General features: G+C 40.8%; 1 protein-coding gene across 1 annotated transcript in view; it reads left to right on the top strand.

Annotated features, from left to right (window-relative positions):
• Positions 1 to 6,461: 6,461 nt before the first annotated feature.
• The window catches only part of LMO3 (LIM domain only 3), a 48,927-nt gene continuing 36,183 nt past the window's right edge, over positions 6,462 to 19,205 (top strand). The window contains exon 1 of the mRNA XM_035888543.1: positions 6,462 to 6,670. Within this exon, the coding sequence (XP_035744436.1) occupies positions 6,465 to 6,670 (206 nt within the window). The 5' untranslated portion in view covers positions 6,462 to 6,464. The remainder of the gene's footprint in view (positions 6,671 to 19,205) is intronic.

Here is a 19,205-nt window from a genome sequence, read left to right as displayed (position 1 = left end):
AGCTGTGGGGGGGTGGTGGTGGAGGGAGGCAACGAGAGTGTTCCCCTGGCTTCTTCGATCCCGAATGCGTCGCCGTAGCGAGCGCCTGCGTTTGCCTCTGCTCCAGGGAGACCCCAAATGCCGCTTCCTTAGGACAGCTTTGTAGGACCGCTGTTTAAACCAATTAATCTTGCTAGGTGCAACAAATATCGCTGCCTGCTCTCCCGACACCCCCCTCTCTCCCCTCTTCTCCCCATCCCTGTGACGCCTGAAAAGGAATTAGCACAAAAGGCTTGAGCGCCTAACTCCAAAAGGGATTCTTTGTTGGAAGAGTGTATGTTTCTTATTTATTTTTTTATTTTGCATGTGAGCTGCATCAAAATTGAACTCAGTCTTGCAAATCTCTTGTTGGCCTTTGCCAAGCACTAGCACTTTGCTGCCATGGTAACTGTAATTAAACTGATAAGAGTGGAAAAATGTCAGTATCTCTGAGCCTTGCAGCTGCATTGGAGAAAAAGGGAATCAAATTGTACAGGGGTAGGAACATAGCTAAGCAGCTCCCGTCCCTGGGATCTGGGTACATCTATTTGCTGTGGTGTCCCTTAGGGGGCTACAGCCTGCAGGGATGCTCTGGGCCAGTGAACAGAGAGAAACAAGCTTTTAGGCCCAATCTAGCTTTCAAAAAGAGAAGGGGAAAGAAGAGAAATCTTTTGTTTGGTGTCTCTTGGCAGTCGACTAGCCATGTTGGCCAAATTCTTTTAATCTGTATCGCTGCTCCCAGCTGTGGGACTGCATTCCCATTTTTAGTTTTTACCTAACCTCTTCTCTCTCTTTTTCTCCCCCTCCCGCCCCGCTTTCCAACCCACCTCCTTTAATAAAACCACAAAATCAGAAATAATAAAGAAAAAAAAATCAGATTCCTCTGTAGAAGAAGGGGCAGGAGGTGAAGTTTAGTTATATACCGTGGAAAAGGAACTCAGAAGTATACAGAAGAGACTGTATTCAGAGTACTGAAATCCTTACTTTTATTTGGGAAAAAAAAAAAAAAAAAAACCAACCCCAACCCCTGAGTGTTATGGAGTTGCGCTTACTTTGTTGTGTTAACTACAGAAGCTGAGACTGTGCGGATGAATGGCACAGAACAAGAGAGCATAATGGAGGCAATCAACCGTTAGGCTGCTTCACAATGCAATCCAGGCAATTAAAAGCTCACCAGAGTTTAAATGAAATGCTTCTACTTATTTCTGTGCACCACGCTGCACAGGCTATTATTTATGTCTCTTTTTTTAATTATGATTTCCCTTAAACTGTCAAACAACTCAGAATAGCAGGGTCTCGGAGGCAATAAGAATTTTCCACCGAACAATTTCCATGCCAGTCTAAAACTAGTTACGACTCCCGACGTGCTACATGCGAGTTCTGAAATGTTTCTTAGCTTCTGAAACCTTAACTTTTTTTTTTTTTTAAGTCTGTGTGTGTGTATTGTCCTGAATAATTGGAGCTCTGAAGGCTTTTAGGATGAAGCTACAAAGTGGGAAAGCATCGGAAAAGTATTCTTTTTATCTTCTACTAGATCTCTAACTCTCTTGTTGACTGCATATTGTCTGTCAGTTTGCTGTCTTTTAAAGACCAGTGCACTGATACCTAATTTGCTTCAAACTGATTTTATTTATTTTTTTTTTAAGCAGAGGCAAGTTTTCCCTGTCTTGCTGTACATACTGCTGTCCTTGGGGGAACCGCGTTCGTGTCTCTGCAAAGGAGGGGAGGAGAGTGGCCTTCAGAAGTTTTTTTTTTTTAAGGGATCTGGTGCATAATAGTATCCAACTGCTCCTCCCTTAACGGGCCTTTCAAAGACTGTCTGTACCACAAACCAGAAACTGAGTTTTGGGGGTCTTGTGCAGCACTCAGCCCCACCAGGGACCAATGCTGCTTACAGATGCTACTACATCACCAAAACCCCACAGTTCGTTATGTCAAACCTTCATTCCCTTTGATTTTTGAGAAGGGCGATGATGGGAGTGAAAAGGATTTTTGTTTCTCTGCCTTCCTCCAGGAGCCTAATTTTGTTTTTCCCAGCAATCTTTCCTCTTTATCCTGAAATTCATAGTTACAAATTGGTCGATGGTGTTTCATCATATGGCAGTAACCAGGGGTGGGAATCAGATGCATCAAACTTATTTTGGGAGACCAAATCCAAAAACCTGTAAATCAGGTTATGAAGTTTTCCCTTCAAAAATCCTAAAGGTGGTGGATGGTGATTAAGAAGTCTGATTCCTGACACAGCTCTGCAGTTTGTGTGCAATATCTTGGGGACTGGGGGTGGAAGGAGAGAGGGAGGGGATGGAGGGAAGGAGAGAGGAAGCCCTTGAAAGCATATGGGGGTGAAATAAAAAGGGGTTGTCTGACAGTGACGGACTAGGAACTGAAACCTCTTAGTTCTGAGAACAGACCTGCTCCGTGATGCAGAGCATGGGTAGGACTATGCAGAAGAGAAGGGAAAGCGGGGTTTGATTTTATTTAATTTATTTATTTATTTATTTATTTCACAGCGTAGGTGTAGCGCTCACGGAACTGTATGGTTTTTTGGAAGTGCTCCATAAGCTCTGCCTGCCAGGGGAAGGGGCAGAGGAGGGCAGCCAGGCAGCAGTGCTGGGTGCTGCTACCTGATATTTCAGCGGCAAGCAGTTTGGATGGTTTTGTGGGTGCTGTCAGCCTCTGAAAGGGTCCTTCCTGTGCCCTAAGAAATAAATGGGTACTTAAACCGCAGCCTGTGAAAAGCTGGCTGACAGCAAGCTGCAGGTATTCTTATTGCCAAATTAAGAGAGAGCTAAAAATACACGAGTGCGTAACTGAAAAGTATAACTGCATTGGAGATCTTATGGGAACATTAAAGGGAAGAGAGATGGTCTGTAGGGTGATCTGCATTAAGGTGGCTCACTCATACTATACAGAAAAAAAGTAATCGCGTGTTCTGTTTTCCAAATTAAGTGATTTAATCCAGGGCATGTGAAGAAAAGGGTATGAGCAAAGCATTTGGAGGTACGTAAAACACTTACTGGAGTGCTGTTCTGTGCTTTGTTTTGTTTAGATCCAGTCTACACTTCAAAAAAAGAGTAACTTTTTTTATAATGAAGTAGTAGTTTGGGATTTTTTTTTTTTTTTTAACTTTCATTAAAATAGAAGCAGCTTCATCTCAAGTAAAGTGTAGAAAGATCAGATCTATCTGAGGAGAAAAGCATTCCTTCCCTCCAAAAGCTGCTGCAGATTGAATCCCTAATCTGAAGATGCTGCCAGTGGGATGTCAGCAGCACCTTCTCTTTCAGCCTCAGGAAAATAGACATGCAGAGCTGCTAACACTGCTTCCATAAGGTGCCTGCCCCTTTTCACTCGTCTCTGCAAGGAGGGTTTGGGCTAACCAGCATGGATGACAGTGCTCTGTCTGCTGTCCTCATGGTAGCAAATGTCTTAAAAACTGTCCAGGGGTATGTGCAAGATTGTGCATGCTGTGGTTTTATTTGTAATGCAATAACCTCGTCTTTGCAGCGTACACCTCGGGAATTACCAGGCTTGATTATTGCAATTTGCTCAGATATTCACTTGTTTAGCCGTGTTTCTGTGGCACCTCGTTCCCTTCAGATGGCGCAGGACAGTAGATCAGCCTGGATCAGGCTGTCAGCCTCTGCTCTCTAACCCGCTTCCTTATCAGGCGAGAAAATTTTTACATTAAGATTTTTTTTTTTTTTTTCTTTAAAGCCTTTAACTGTGTTAGCTTCTGGTTTATCCTGGTTTCCCTCGAGCTAAAGATTAAAGTCCTAGAACAGCCCTTCATGCTTCTGAACTTTTTTACTGAGTTTGAAGAAGTTGATGCAAACTGCGGCTGTTTTTATGCATTTGTCCTCTACGTGGCCAAAGAGAGGGGCTGGGGATAAGCACGTTGTTGGCACTTACTGGGTATTTATACTCTACCGTAATATGTGACTTTACAGACTAAAAGGCTTTTCGACCAAGTGAAGGTATTAGAGATCCAGCAGGACTTCCCTTTACAGTCTGGTAGATGTTCTTACCAAAAATCTCTCTCATTTTCACTGCTTTTAGTCATTTATTCATAGCCATGTTATTTTGCTCCTTTGTGTATGTACCCTGGATCCAGGGGAGTCAGTTGGCAATTGAAAATGCTGTAAAGGCTCAGCCTTCATCATGTGGTGCTTGCTCGGGATGAGAGATGCGCGTTCGTTCCCAGATCTGCCGTAGACTTACTGTGGAGCCCTGAGCAGGTCGCTGGATCTCATCCTTCCCCTTGTGAACGAGAAACAGATCTTACGAGTCTCTACATGGTGTAGGAGCTATGAGAGTAGCATTGATTGGGGAGCAATGGGAAGGCAGCAATGCCATTTTTTATACTTATTGATGGAAAAATACAGACCTTATACTGTTGTTATGAGCTTTAGATGTCGTGCAGCAGTACTGCCGTGGTACTTTGGGGTGCTGACTAGGAGAACTGTCTGCATATCACCGGACAGCTAATTTAACAGATAAATATATCGCTCCAAAATGTGCAATAGAGTGCATTGCAAAGAGGGGAGCCAGGCTGTTGTGCTCATATGTTACAGTAAGAATTACTATTTCGAATTCAGTGATCAGCTTCGCAGGTGAAACTTGGGTGTTCAGCTTGGTAGCCCTGGAAAGTCACTTAACCAGCCCTACGGTCACTGAAGTCCACATAAGTTAGGTGTGTCCACATACACAGAGGCGTACAGATCCCTGGGACACCTCAGCTGGCATAACGTTTAGCCTCTTGTCTTCATAGCGCTAATATCCAGACAGGCACGCCGTACCATTGCTTAAAGGGTTATATTCATTTTCATGTTTTCCTTATGAGAGCTTTTAAAAAACCCAACCAAACCAAACAAAAACCCAGACCCCAACTTGTTCATGTTCTAGCTCCCTGAGCCTGCCTGCCTGTAGGGGTGTATTACGGTGCCAGCCGAGATCATCTGATAGGAGCTGGGACTGCAAAGCTTTCTTAACAGTAGGTAGCAGAGCATTCTTGATGAGGGGCTCTTGAATTCGCTTTTCTTTGTTACAAGACTCTATTTGACCTTTCCCAGTCTCTACATAATAACAGGGTGCCATACCCTGAATTTTGGTGTAGGATTTGCTTGTTGGCAAAGGCATTCGTTCCCCAGTCTTGGCAAATTCCCTTTGTAATATTCAGATGCGCTCTAATGAGTAGCAATTTTTTTAAGTTACATCTCTCATTGGCTTTGAAACGGTGCGATAACCTAATAATCGAATGGCATGTCAGTTCTCTCTTTCTCTCTGGTGCCTGTTTGATGTCCAACAAAGCATCCGCGGGGCTATGATTTTTGCTTATGCCAAGAAATGACTTTCAGAGAATTGGTCTGAGTGTAATGGGATGACACTTCATGTGATTAACCAAGAGAGCAGTCCGTAAGCACTTTGGGGCAGTGACCTTCTCTCCCCATTTGCTGTAAAACTGAGGGCAATCGATTTTTGTATGGATCTCTGGAAGTTGGCTGCGGTGCTCTGCGTACCATCGCTCAGCTGCGTTCCACTTTTACCAGTTCACTCCTTTAAACAGTGGTTCAGACATTTGTGTTGTTATTTAAATGCTCTTTGCTACTACATCAAAAGGCATATACTTAATGGACACTACCATACTCCTTGTCCCAAACTAGCTGTTGGCTAAAATTGGGATTGGAAAGTGGGGCAGAGTTTTTTATGGGTTTGTTGGGTTTTGGTTTTTTTTTTTCCTTTGACAAACTAGCAACTCTCTGACCTTGTGCAGATTATTTAAAATCAGATTTTTCAGAAGGTCCTTACACTGCAGGTTGTAACTAGAGATGCCGGTACTGAAGTCTCTGGAAATCTGATTGCTTCATTCATGTGTCTAAGAAGAACTGAAATCTTAAAAACCAAAACACCCCCCCGGCAGCACCGAAATGCCTATGTCAAACCTCCCTGAAACTCTGGCCCTCTGCCTAGAGGCAGCTTCAGTCCTTTCTTCTTTAGGATCTGGAGTGCTTTTATATTTTATAAAGAGGTTGAAATATGTAGATGTAGCAATGTTTGCCATCATAGATATGCTCTTTATTTAAAATTTTGGTTGCTAAATACTGGATACTTTGGGCAAAAGTGGATGACTTTTCAATTGAACTGTTTTAATTTTTCATTTTATTTTTTTAACCCTATTTCTTTTCAGCAAAGGGACCAGATAAATGTGGTGTTAAAGAGACGTTGTGGAACTTAGAGCAGTGGAAGTTTCTGCTCTCAAGTTTATCTTCACGTTGTTTTCAGCTTGCTGTGGACTATCTAGGTTATTTCATCCTATCTACAGGATTGCCTTTTTAAATGAACTGGGTGTGGGGGGAGCGGCGAGGTGGAGGAAGAAAAGGGTGAGACTCGCACATGAGAGAATATCTGTTTTCACTCTTGTCTTGTCTTCTTGTATTTCAGGTATACAAATGCTCTCAGTCCAGCCAGACACCAAGCCGAAAGGTTGTGCTGGCTGCAACCGTAAGATTAAAGACCGGTATCTTCTAAAGGCCCTGGACAAATATTGGCATGAAGACTGCCTGAAGTGTGCCTGCTGTGACTGTCGCCTGGGGGAGGTGGGCTCTACCTTGTACACCAAAGCCAACCTTATCCTTTGTCGCAGAGACTATCTGAGGTAGGCCACGTCCTTCTTACGTTCGCTGACAAACTTGGTAAATCTGTTCACTCCTTCCTACGTAGCCACTATTCTGTAAGCGGTACTTGAGGGCTGCAAGGCTGAGTCTATGTGGAGGATGAGAAAACAATACTGAAATATGGAGATGAAACTAAAACCTGAATCAAAACCCACACGTAACCAGGTCATGCAGGTGGTTGCCAGTTTTCTGATGCTAATACTGGGGTCCTGTGCTCAGAGGAGGAAGAGAGTGAAACACACACACACACATGGTGCTTCCCAGAGCACCGCGCTCCCGGGGAGCTGGTGGCCTCCTCCTCCTCCCAGCAGCAGGGTGGTGGCCAGGCGTAATGGCCCGAAACCGTGCACGTGGTTTCCACCAGCTCCAGTGCAGGGTTTGAACTCTGTAAGCAAGGAGTGCTTCACTCATCTTCGCTCACCTGCTTTTGTCCTCTTGGTTTGCCAAGGGATTTCATTGGTGGCACTGGAAGCTTTTATGAATGTTGCCATTTAACTGTTAGAAGCTGGGCCAAGGTGACCAGCTGTCTTCCCCATGCTAAATAACCATGTAGGTAGTAGGTTCAAATCTACTCAGGTCCTGATTTAACATGGTGACGTGGGTGTGATGCCAGGTAACCTGTAGCCACTTCTCAGAGATAGCAAATCCTCACCTGATTTTTCTATCTTACTGTTTGCATGCGGGCCTACGTTCTCAGAAGCGTTTGAGGTATAACTCATAGCAAAGTACTGATGAGCAGCACCAAGGTAATTTGTCTGCAGAATGTACGCGAATAAATAGAGCTACTTGGCAGGAGAAGTCGGGAAGTTTGGTCTCCCTAGGCTCTCAATAGTAAATAGAGAGAAAAGGCTCCTCTGGGGTGATTCGGAGCACCTATTTCCTATAGGAGCACCTTCCCTCCATTCCCTGTAGAGGGGGCCTAATGAGACTTAGCTGCTCCAGGCTAACCCGAACTTCTGGGAATATTTCCCCTGCCCCTGTAGTGAAGCCTCTTCCTTTTAAAGGGACATTCAAGTCAGTAATACATCGGGGAAAAATTAAAATTCTCTTTGAACGCGTTAACTTACAAGCTCAGTTTAAGCACAGGTACCAAATAGGAGGTGCCCACATGCTGATCAGTTCCCAAGTTGTACAGCATGGGTAGGTTGGGACAGGAATCAAGACTAAAGTGTTATTAACAACTGGTTACTCTGGCTCTCTACGTTACAACCTGATTTTTCTAGGGTGGAACAAAAACCTTCACAAATGCATTGTGCATTTATAGAGCTGGGGCTGCTAGGCAGATCAGGGTCCTTCAGGTGTAGGCTTGGACTACTTATTGGTAAAGGTGCTCTCCTACCCATTAAAAATCTGAACTTAACACAAGATGGAGTGCTGAGAATTTACCATAGCATCTGCATCTTAAGGCCATTGTGTTAAAGATGCCGAAAAAGCAGGTAACAAAACCTAACTTTTGAAAACTGGCAGAGAACTGTTTGAACGGAAGGGAATTGCTGTATGTGAACTCAGGTCACTTATGATCTTAAAGTGTGAGTCTATAGAGAGGGGTTGGAACAGCTTCTAGGGGGAAGGTAACATTTATCCTGATTTTTAAAACCCATTTTAAGAATCTTTCTACAACAAGTGCCTGCAGGAGTGAGAAAACTCTGCAATGGCTCTTTGATCTGAGTTCCAAATTTACTGGAGACTTTGAACTTACCGAGTCTCCCTAGTGCTAGTGCAGCAGATCCAATGTTTTAAAATCAAATGTTTAAAATCAAAACCAAAAGTGATCTAGTAATAGAGATAAGAGCAAAGCATTTCCCCAGCACAGATGCGCACACACACACACTGTTGCTCTCTGGTCTTTGAAGGTCTAACAGGAGTAAATATTTTGCTAACAGATTCTTAAAATTCATACTAAGTGATTCGGAGAAAGGAGACTATTTTTTAATCTGTCACGGCCACAATCAGAACTGGTGTTTCAGTTATTTGTTCATACACAACATTTTGCACCAGTGACAGCAGCATACATGAGAAATCCTATAACCAGTTTTAAGATATTTCTGATTTTTGTCTCTGGGTTTATCAAGTCTTAATGAAGCTATCTTGTCATGAGCCTTTTTTAGTGATTCTTGTGAGTGCATAGATTTAAACTTGGTATTTACACTAAACTTCATTCAAACCGATGCACTTAAGGTAATTGCAGATAGTCATTTGCCTCATTGCATCTTATCTACTTAGTTATGCAGTGAACCTATAAAAGTTATCTTTTTAATGCTAATGTAGAAACTAGTTAAATGTTCTCTAGCTTTGTAGTCAAATAAGCTTTCATATTTAGCAACCCACTTGATCTGAATTTAAAGAACAAATCACTTTGTACTAATGATCAGATTAGGGTTCGATTACAGTTTCAAACTATCCTCTTAATTTTTTTTGTTCTTTTTAACCATAAAGGGAGTCTTTGCTACATATAAAACTGTTCTAGCTTCCTATTAATTTATGTGGTGCCCTCTAGAGGATATGTGGCTTGCACGATCCTATAAAGAGTAAAATTGCTTATTAACTTGTCTCTCTGTGTTCATTATGTCTTTCAATAAGACAGCCATTCTACAGATGCTATAAGCAATAATGTAGCCAGTTTGGGTGCTTTAACACTCATGGTTAAATTTGCAAACTGTGTGATTGTGTCTTTGGCTATTTGCAAAGATACTTCCAGTATCTCTCATTTAGAGATGCCTGCCAAAAAACTAAACGCTCCCTCAGTCCTGATGCATGCTCTTGTTCCGCATTTGAGTCCTGAGGTACCCACTTTGGGGGGCTTTTTATAAATACGCTGTATCTCCAGAACTTTGAAACTTGCTTTGCTTTAGCACTCTCCTTTGGTAAAGTTAGTTGATTTTACTATATTAAAACCTTTTTGTCTGGGTTGGGGGGGGTGGGGTTGAGGGCATGGAGGAAATCTTTAATGAGGTAATGAGCTTGGAAGATGCTTTGGGTGTGAGAGGCTCTACCATGGAATCTAATTCATGTCAGTCACTCCAGTGGTTTTAGAGGTGCTGTACGACACCGAGGGTATTTGGGTGGCTGCAGAACGAATGAACTCTGTTTTGTTAACGAGGATGAGAACTGACTTGAGTAAAGAAAGAACTCAATGTTAGAAATAACACACTCGGTGAAAATGATATGCAGAGTGTAATTCCCCTGCAGGCTTCTGTCTCCTGCTCATACACTCTTGGGTTAGAAAGTGAAAACTTAATTTAAGGAACTTAGGTTTACGCCAATATTTCAAGTCCATTTATAGTAAGTGAAATATCCAATAAGGGGTTTTTTTCCCTTTTTTTTTTCCCCTCCAGAGCTGTATGGTGACATCATCAGCCCATCCTGCTCTGTCCTCTCTTCTGACTGGCAGCGGGTCCGTTTACAAGCACAATATTCCCTTTGAAATCTGTCATTACTGCCATTAATGACCAGTCGTTATGTTAACAGCCCAAGGGCTGTTAACATGTCAAACTGGTTGTTAACTGGAATGTTATTACTTATTTAAACCGCAGGTATGACTTGTATGAAACGCGCTTTGGTTCTCGCGTTCTAGGATGCTTCTGCTCAAAACAATAGGGAAACAGCAGAGCATTTGTCTTTGGGATGCCAAGGGATTTGCTTTTTGTTCCATCTGCTCATTTGATTTCTGTGTGTTTGTGAGGTCCTCCTACCCCTGGGCAGCCTCCTAATTTCAGGTGCAACTGCGCGCAGTCCTGTCTCTTAGCCTTGCAAATGGGCAGCCACGGGTATTTCCAGATGCACAGTAATGCCTGCCGCACATTTGAGATTAATATCTGGCCCCTAAAAGTGTAAAATGAAAGACCGACAATTACATGTAACTCAGTTGTATTAAATAATGAGCTTCCTCGGATGCAGCGAAAATATGAAAGTACAGCTGTGCTAAGCTAGTAGCAATGTAGGTCAATCACCCTTTTCACTTAGGTTTTTAACTACGCAAACCCTGCTGAGCGACCAATGACTACAAAGTGCTGTTTCATTCCTATTTAATTTTGGCAGCATTTTACTGAAGAGCAGGCATTCATGCAGCTAAATTATCTTCACCGTTTCTGGCTTTAACTCCAGCTCCATGACACTAAATGTTGGAGTGCATATCTCTTAGTAAACACAAAGAATATGGTTTCTGATTTATTTTTTTTTTCGAATCCATCTCTTAACATGGAAATTGAATTAGAACTTTTATTACTTTTTGCATAATTTCCCGAGCCAGCCAAACAGATCATAGGAAAAGGATTAACAAAACTAATATATTGGCGTGGGATTTCTGCCCTTAAACACATCTAGAACCTTATCGGGGATGGGGGGGATGGTGACAAAAAAGTCTACTCCCTCCTGCCCAACCTTGGTATTGATTTTGCTCATAAATGTACTACAGACTTTAAAGGTACCACTGAATAGCTATGAAGATGAGTAGATCGCTATTCCTGAAGAAGGGGGCGGATCATATTAGTTATTTTTCTTTCCCGCCTGCCAGTTCGAAGACCTGAGACAAGCCAAGCATTTAAAATGCATGCATGGGATGAGATTGTGTAAATAACGAGATGTGACTACAGGAAGTCAAGTGTTCCACCATAAGCCTGGTAAAACTGCTGCCTCCGTAAAATATTTACCTCATGAAAGGGTGCAGACTGAAAGGAGTAGAGTTTAGGAAGCAGCCATTTCCTGTACAACTGCTCGCACTCCAAAGGCAATTATTATTGAAAAAAATTATTAGGTAGGAGTGCTTAGAGAGACTTAAAATGTCTTGTGGCCTGGTACTGGCTAGCAGATCCTATTTCTCTCTCATGTCCTGGAAAGTGCACATTAAGTATTGCAAACGCCTAAGATATCAGCTGGCTTAAACGCATGTATAAACACTCTGTATTTTCACTGGTAGTGTGTTACAAGATGTTTTCAAAATGACACCTCGGTATGCTTCTTGCCCAGCTTGATGAAATAAGGGTAGATCTTTAAAGATTTAAGCACGCTGGGTGTTCAGGAATGTTGAGGTATTTACAGAAGTGAGGCTTAAGAGAGCTCTGCTTTCTTCACTAAAGCTTTGTAGGACTGAACCCTTATTTATGCACTCATATCCTTGTTCCAATGCATTAAAGCATTCAAGGGAGTACCAGTTTGCAGGAATAGGCCCTAAAAATATTTTAAAATATATTTTAAAATGGTACGTGAAACCGTCTGCTTGTATTAATTTTGCTGTGTATGTAAGGTGAATGATCTCCTAAATTTACATTAATTGTATCATTTAGCATATGAAAAGAAAAAAAAAGCAGTAATACTCTCTCTCCCACTAATTGCCAAAGGTTTTGAAACCTTCAAAACACCTTAACAGTTCTTGAAGGGATAAAGGTGTACTACAAGGAGAGTAAGGCAAGTACGCGCCGTTAATCTGCCCAACTCGCAAAGAATAATGCTCTCGATTCAGCTACACTCTGGCTAGTTTAGCTTGTTCTTATTTTAGTTCATCTGTGATAGCTTTTAATAAGAAACATTCAATTAAGGTGTTAAAATTTGTGTTTAAGTCATGTTGAAGTGCTGTAAAATGTGTGTACTCAAGTTTGATGCTCTTCAGTAGTTCCATGTGTTTCCCCGTATCTGATGGTATTTTTCTTCAGAGCTGCCAAATTTTTAATAATTGTGTTATTTTTAGTGGCTTAAAATACACACTTTAATTTCCAAGAATGTGAATGTTCCCTCTTATAAGGCTTCTTGAAAACCAGACACTTCTCGTGTGTTGTCAAAATACCTCATTAACCCCCTGGAAATGTTCAAAGAATTTCAGGAGACTTTTCAGATGAAAGTACAGTGCCTCTTAAAGCCTGTCCTACAGCTCTTCATTACTTCGCCACAGTACAGTGTATTTTGATGGAAAATTATTTTACTACAAAGATTTTGTCAATACGTAGCAGCTCAATAAAGCTTAATAAAAGCGGTGATTTGGGGGCAGCCTAAGTAAGTCTGCAGTGTCAGAGGACGGGATAACGTTCTTGGCGAACGTACAACAATTCTGTAGGTCTGCTGAGTATTTTCTGCAGTGTCTTTTAAAAGAAATGCAACTTTTTTGATTTCTTCCTTGCTGAATTCTTCCTCAGAAGTGGTTTTGTGACTAGTGTTTTCATGAAATATGTTTAAAATAATATCCATAATGAAATGATTTACTTCAGGAGTAAATATTAGCAACTATATTATGACATGTGATTTGACATCCAAGTTTTAAGTGGAAACTTTCTGCATTTTTGGCCAGAAGCATATGTGAAACAATGCACTTACTTACATATAATGTAGTAGAAGAATATTTAGCTCTTATTGCCTAGCACAGAAGAAGTGTTAGCCTTTAAGAAGTTCTGATTTCTGCTACATTATCTGTTCCTTTAAAAAAAAATATAATTAAAATTCCTTAATTTGTTCAAAACTTTTTTTTCGTATTTTACCCAGAACTGAAAACCAAGTCTCCACTACGTAATTTAAAAAAAAGAGTTTTTTACTGAATTTTGTTACGTTGTATTTGCTATAGTCTTCAAATGTTCCTGATAATATCTATCATTCCTTCTCCATGTGAATGTTTGAATAATACGTAACAGTCAAAATGGAAAACATTGTTACACCTTTTCCACCCTCCTGACTTTAGGAATCGCTTTCTCTTTTAATTTCTCACTGAAGTTAAATATATTCGTAGTGGATTTGGAAATCAAAATATGCAGTATGCAATACTCATATGAGTTCGAAATGAACTTGGTCTTAACTATCCCCGTCCTTCGGAATCCATATTTTGGGCATACCTTACTAAATGCATTGCTTTTTTGATGGCTAACTTCCCAATGGATTACTTAGTGCAATAACCTTTTAAATAGATCTAAGTAATAGTTGCAAGTTTACCTTTCTTTTTTTCTGGTCAAAATATTCTCGAATTTTTGAAGCTTTTCAGACACAAATATCTGAAGCAATGAGTCTACATTGTCGAAAAGCTTGACACGTTTTACACCTGCTTCCCTGTAACATAATCCTGGTTCTGTTGTTTTACACCTTCCTGAGGCTGCTTCTTGCATATGATGGATCGATTAGCCTTTGGACACTTGAGTCTTATTGTATGTGATTGGTATTTTTAAAAATGGCTATGGCTATCAGTAGATTCATATTTTGAGAGAGAAAAAGCTGTTCAAGTCATCTCTAGGGTGTGCTGCTTTTTTAGATGCATGTGTGAAGCTATCAAATTATCATCATCCTGAAAAAGGGTGGATGGAAGAGCTAGCTGTACCTGATCAGGCCAAAAAAGGAGAAAAAAAAAAAAAAAAAAAAAAAGGCTGTAATGGGCTAGAAATAACTCAAATCTGGATTTACAGAAACTGCTGGTTCTGCTTCTTTCTAATATTTAGAAAGTCATTAAACCAAAACCAAACCAACCCCCTGAAACATATCCTGGATCAAAAAATCACGGAAGTCGTATCAGATCTTGACCACATACGAGCGAAAATATAAATTGCTCAAGCAACAGGATAAATAGTCCAGCCAAATTTGATCATTAGCTAGCCATGTATCAAAATGAAACAATAGACAGCTAAGATACCTTGCAAGCTCTCCATGCTCGTGTCCTCTCTGCGCATCTGCTGGTGTGATACTTACACGTTTCTGGAGAAACCGTGGTGGAATTCTGCACCCCACGTTGTACAGGTACTTGCAATATGTTCATGGTCCCGTCTTCTCTAAAACCTGTTAAGACAGACTTTAAATATGTGCTAACCATTAGGCATCTCAATAGCCCCGTCGCAATCAGTAAGCTCAGCTGCAGGCTTAGTTTAAGCGTGTGCTGAAGTGTCATGGTGGAGCGCCAGCCAGTACAGTGTATTCACAGTTCAGTCCCTCTCCCAGCTTCGCATCAGAACCCCAGCTACCAGCAGCTGGAGGGTATTGAGCACTTATTTTTCAAGGAGCACAATGCCCCCAATTATTAACTGCAAAATATTTTCCTTTGGGATGAAGAGTTCACCCTGTTTATCTATTTCATAACAAAACACAACGCAAGGGAACTTTTCACTAGCAGAAAACCGCTACTTTTATAGAAGAGAAGAGCATGTTCTGCTCCGGAATGATGTTCCTCGGGAAATTCTCCTGCAGGTCTTGAGTGAAATGGCATTCTGCAGTACAGGAATTTCAGCTTTCCATCTTTTCTTTTGCAAAAATGATAATGTCTTATGTTGGCATATAGTGGATAAAAGTGAGAATCACACAACGTGCAAAGATAAAATTATTTTGGGGAGGGGGTAAGAGCAGAGAACATAAGGGATTTTACTGTATCTTTTCTACATTTGAGGGAGGTGAGAGTAAGTGAGAATAAGTCAAGTTATACATTTGGATATACTGTAAGTGACGATATATCGGACTAATTAGGAATTACTAATTACTACACCAGGTAGCAAATGTCCCCGTACTCTTGTAGTGTTGCTTTCATATCTCACCTTTGTTTTGAGCTTGAACCTTTGGGCTTTATATACAGGAGTTACCACTTTTCTCTGATGCTAAAGTGTGCAAAATGCTTGTGAATCAATCCTGATTTTTGTTCAAGGCAAGCTTCCAAGCCATAAATATCAGCGTATGCAGAGTCTCAGGTTCTAGCCTAGTGAATAATATTTATTATATTGTAACCCTGCATTGAACAGTATTATTGCGTTATTGTAAATAAATGTTATTTTTATTTTATCTTATGATGTTATTTCTTTGAAGATACCTTAAAGAGAAATATGTATGAGAGAAATGTTGGTGCAAATACAGATTTAATAATTACACACACACACACACCCCTTAAATACATCTGTTCTAAGAAACAAAGGAATTTATTATTGCTGATCAACTTTTAAAAACAGTTCTATTAACAATCACTGAAGCTGGCTTTGTCTTTTAGATAAATTTTTAGGAAGGATTTGTAGGTAGTGGTAGCTTAAGTGAGTTACAGGCTACAGATTAGGGATGGTAATAACAATTGCAATCACTGTGAATTATTTTCTTAGTTCTCATCTTCTCTCACTCTGGTTGCTTCTACATAAATCTTGTTTTTCTGAAGCCAGGACTGTTACCTTCAAAGCTACTACTCTTTCTCAAAATTTGCATTAAAAAAATCAAGATTGCTTGTTTTATATAGTAGAAAACTTAAAAACTCATCTTCCCATAAAGAAACAAATTACACTTCTTCACTTTCTAGTTTGTGTTACACAAATTTTACACAGAATTCAGAAGTTTCTAGGATTTGAGATTTGGATTTACAAAAAAAATCCCCAAAACTTTTCAAAGAAATCTTTATAAGCCTAACATGTCTGCCTTATGCCAAGTGTCAAGAAGGGGGAGTGCAGTTTCAATAAGGAGCTGTTCTGCACTAGTTTTTGTTGGCTTCCTTATTTAATTTGTAATCTGATACATTTAAGAACACTTTATACTAAAATAACATTAGCCCTAATCCTACAAATGTATACTACATGCTTGACTTGATGTACCCTGAATAATCCTATTGAAAGCTATAGGGCCTATTAATTTAAAAACATGCCTTAGTAAAGCCAAATATTTAAAATTGGAATGGCTTTGCCTGCAAACCTGTCTTGAACTGCTGTGTCCTTTTTTTGTGTGTGTCTGCTATGTACTGTACAGCCATTACCCCTACCCACAGCATGACGTCCCTCCCTGCCCCCCTGGTCCAGGAAAAACTCAAACCCACAACTCTGTTCCTGGCCAGGCACCGTGCTGCTGTGTCTGGGCTGTCAATCAAAGTTTTGACACCTGTAACAACCTTGCCCTCTTTCTCTCTGACGGAAAAGATGGTTATTTGTATGCTAATCGCACATACCACCACCCTGAAATCAAACTGCTGGTGGAAGATTTAAGGGTCTAACTCTAGGCTTGGCTCTGCAACCTGCTGGCAGCTCATGGGCTCTGCTCCCCACAGTTTTCCTGGGAGATGGTAGGAGGTGGGACAAAACTTTATTAAAAAGCCCTGGGATTTTGTGTTGATGTTTGTGAATCTTGGGTTCTCAATTCGCTTTTTCTTCATGCTCTAAAATCGTGCTAATGAACCTGTGTACTTAGCAGTTTTGAGCTTCTAGAATAATGTGTTCATTTTTATTAAGATATTAAATTCATGCATTTTTATGCTCCATATAGCATTAAAAAAAAAAGTCTGGCATGACACTGAATACTTATAACAGGGAGCACTAAAAAGTAAATTAAAATATATTCTTTCTGCTCAGAATTTCACTTATTAAAACAATCGTAAAGCCTAGAGGCGCTGCTGCAAACACTGCAGCAAACGCACTGGTTTTAATGAGCCTGGCTGTAGTCTGAAGTTAGCCAAGAGCGCTTCCCCCAGCACCTCCTCACCTAATTCAGTCTTAACGCGGAGTGAACTGCCAGTAAAAAGAGTCAGGGAGCAAACCAAAGAGAAGTGACTGTTTTGGGAGCACGCGTCCAGCGATGGGTGCCTTCTGTGCTCTTCTGACGCCTTTTGTGATGATCCCTGGTGTGTCCCTGTCAGGGTCCCAATTGCTCTCCATCTCCAGGTGCAGCACAGCCCGAGCGTTTTCCTGTAATAGCCATATGTTACGGCTTACTACTTCTACTTAAGCAGTACTTAAGTCTTACTACTTCTCTCTACTGCTTTTGTCTTTTAAGTAGGTTCTCATCTGATAACTGTAGGTAAAATATGCACATACATTTTATAAGAGCACATCTGAAATGCGTAGGGTAGGTGGTTGCGCTCATTACAAGTTCTTTAACAATTTGGCCCTGCAATAGTTTGAAGGTGAGCGCAAGAAGTACCACCTCTTCCTGCTGTGGTAAACAGAGGATTGCTTTCATCCACTTCTTTTCCACCCTTATACAAATATACCTCCTCTACTAAAAGATCCCTGAGGTTTACTCTGAGTAAAAGCTAGTATATATTTGCAAAATTTATTGTAATTTGTCAGATTATCAGTCTTGATAGGAACGCACTGTGTCTGAACAAATAACTCTGGAACCAACTATCCTAAGTAATCTTATTATTAATCACATAGTCTTACTATGTTGGCAGATAAACAGTTTTCCCCGTGACCTGTTGAAAAAGTAATTTTTATCTATTTTATATACGTGTGTGTATAAGCATATGTGTAAGGTTATTTTAGCAGACGTACCGCTACTTTGTGATATTTTTCTTTTTGTCTGATGCTTTCATTTTAACCACTACAAATCCTTTTCCTATGAAAAGAAGAAAAGCTTTCTTCCAGTTCTTTCTCCTCATAAGCTCATCCTTCTGGTTTTAAGGTGTGCTTTTTGGAAAAGTTAGTTCTTGCCACCAACTCCTACGTGCCTCCTGTTTGGTTTATTTGTGCAATACTGTCAATATTATGTAAGTAGTATAATGTTGCTTTTACCAGAGTATCAAAAAGCTGCTATAGGGACAAGTATTCCTTTTCCACACCAAAAAAAAAAAAAAAAAAAAAGAAGGAAAAAAAAATGGAATGGGAAGGAAACAAATTTAGAAAATGATTGCAAGCATGTTTAGTTTCCCAGAAAATCTTGCCTAAGTGGCAAGATGTGATTTATTCTTTTTTTTGGTCAATGTAAGTCTGGAAACCACTATCCCTGCAAGGCACTCGAGACCCAATCCTCTTACCTCCCAAACTTTGAAGAACTGTTTTATGCATGTTTTTAAGCATTGCTGCTTTGAATCCTTAAGCTCTAGCCGACCACTTGCGGAACCAAATCTAACCTAGACCCGGTGTGCTTGTCTGTTGAGAAAAGGCATTGGAAAGCACAGTTCCATAGCCTGTGCACTATAGTAGCTTCCAGCAGCGCCTTGCTTTCCAGATTGCGTGGTGATAAGAGGAATAGACCAGATATTACCAGTGTATTTGCTGTCTGCCTCTTGGTTTGTCATGGGGAGAAAACCCCAAACAACCCAACATACAGCAGTTACCGCTGATTCAGCCTCGCTGGGGTGCTGCTTGTTGAAGGTACTGCTGCCGATGGGTGGAGGACGCACTGCAAAGTTCTTGTGTCTGCCCCTGCTCCAGTGGCATGTGTCTGGTGAGCGCTGGAGTCCCTTCTTCCTTCTGCTACGTACGAGGGGCAGAAGTAGGTAGGGCTCTAGTTTTTACATGAAGAAGCTAGAGAAGCAAAAGGGTTAACAGCTGCACCTTTTTCCTCTGCTTTCCCTGAAATTTCAGAATGCCAAAGATGACAGAAATGTGACGCTGGTGTAGGTGACTGTCCTTCCTCATCAGTAATATTTGGGGAGGAAAAATTATTAAATTGCAAATTTCAGAAAACTTGTCAAGATAAGACAACATCAGTTGTCGTTAGATGGGACCCCTGCTTTCCGTTCCTAAAACTAAACGCAGCCACCAAGACAGCTGCATCTGGGCAGATCACTCTTCCGTAGACTTGCAGTCTTGCTGTCAATTTTCCATCCTCCTTGTGCTCAAAGGGAACACCATCAAACGGGACAACTCCCCACACTTTTTA

This window comes from Egretta garzetta, unplaced genomic scaffold (assembly GCF_000687185.1).
Source record: "Egretta garzetta isolate BGI_Z169 unplaced genomic scaffold, ASM68718v1 scaffold81, whole genome shotgun sequence".
NCBI lineage: Eukaryota > Metazoa > Chordata > Aves > Pelecaniformes > Ardeidae > Egretta > Egretta garzetta.
This window is presented reverse-complemented; position numbering and strand designations above follow the sequence as displayed.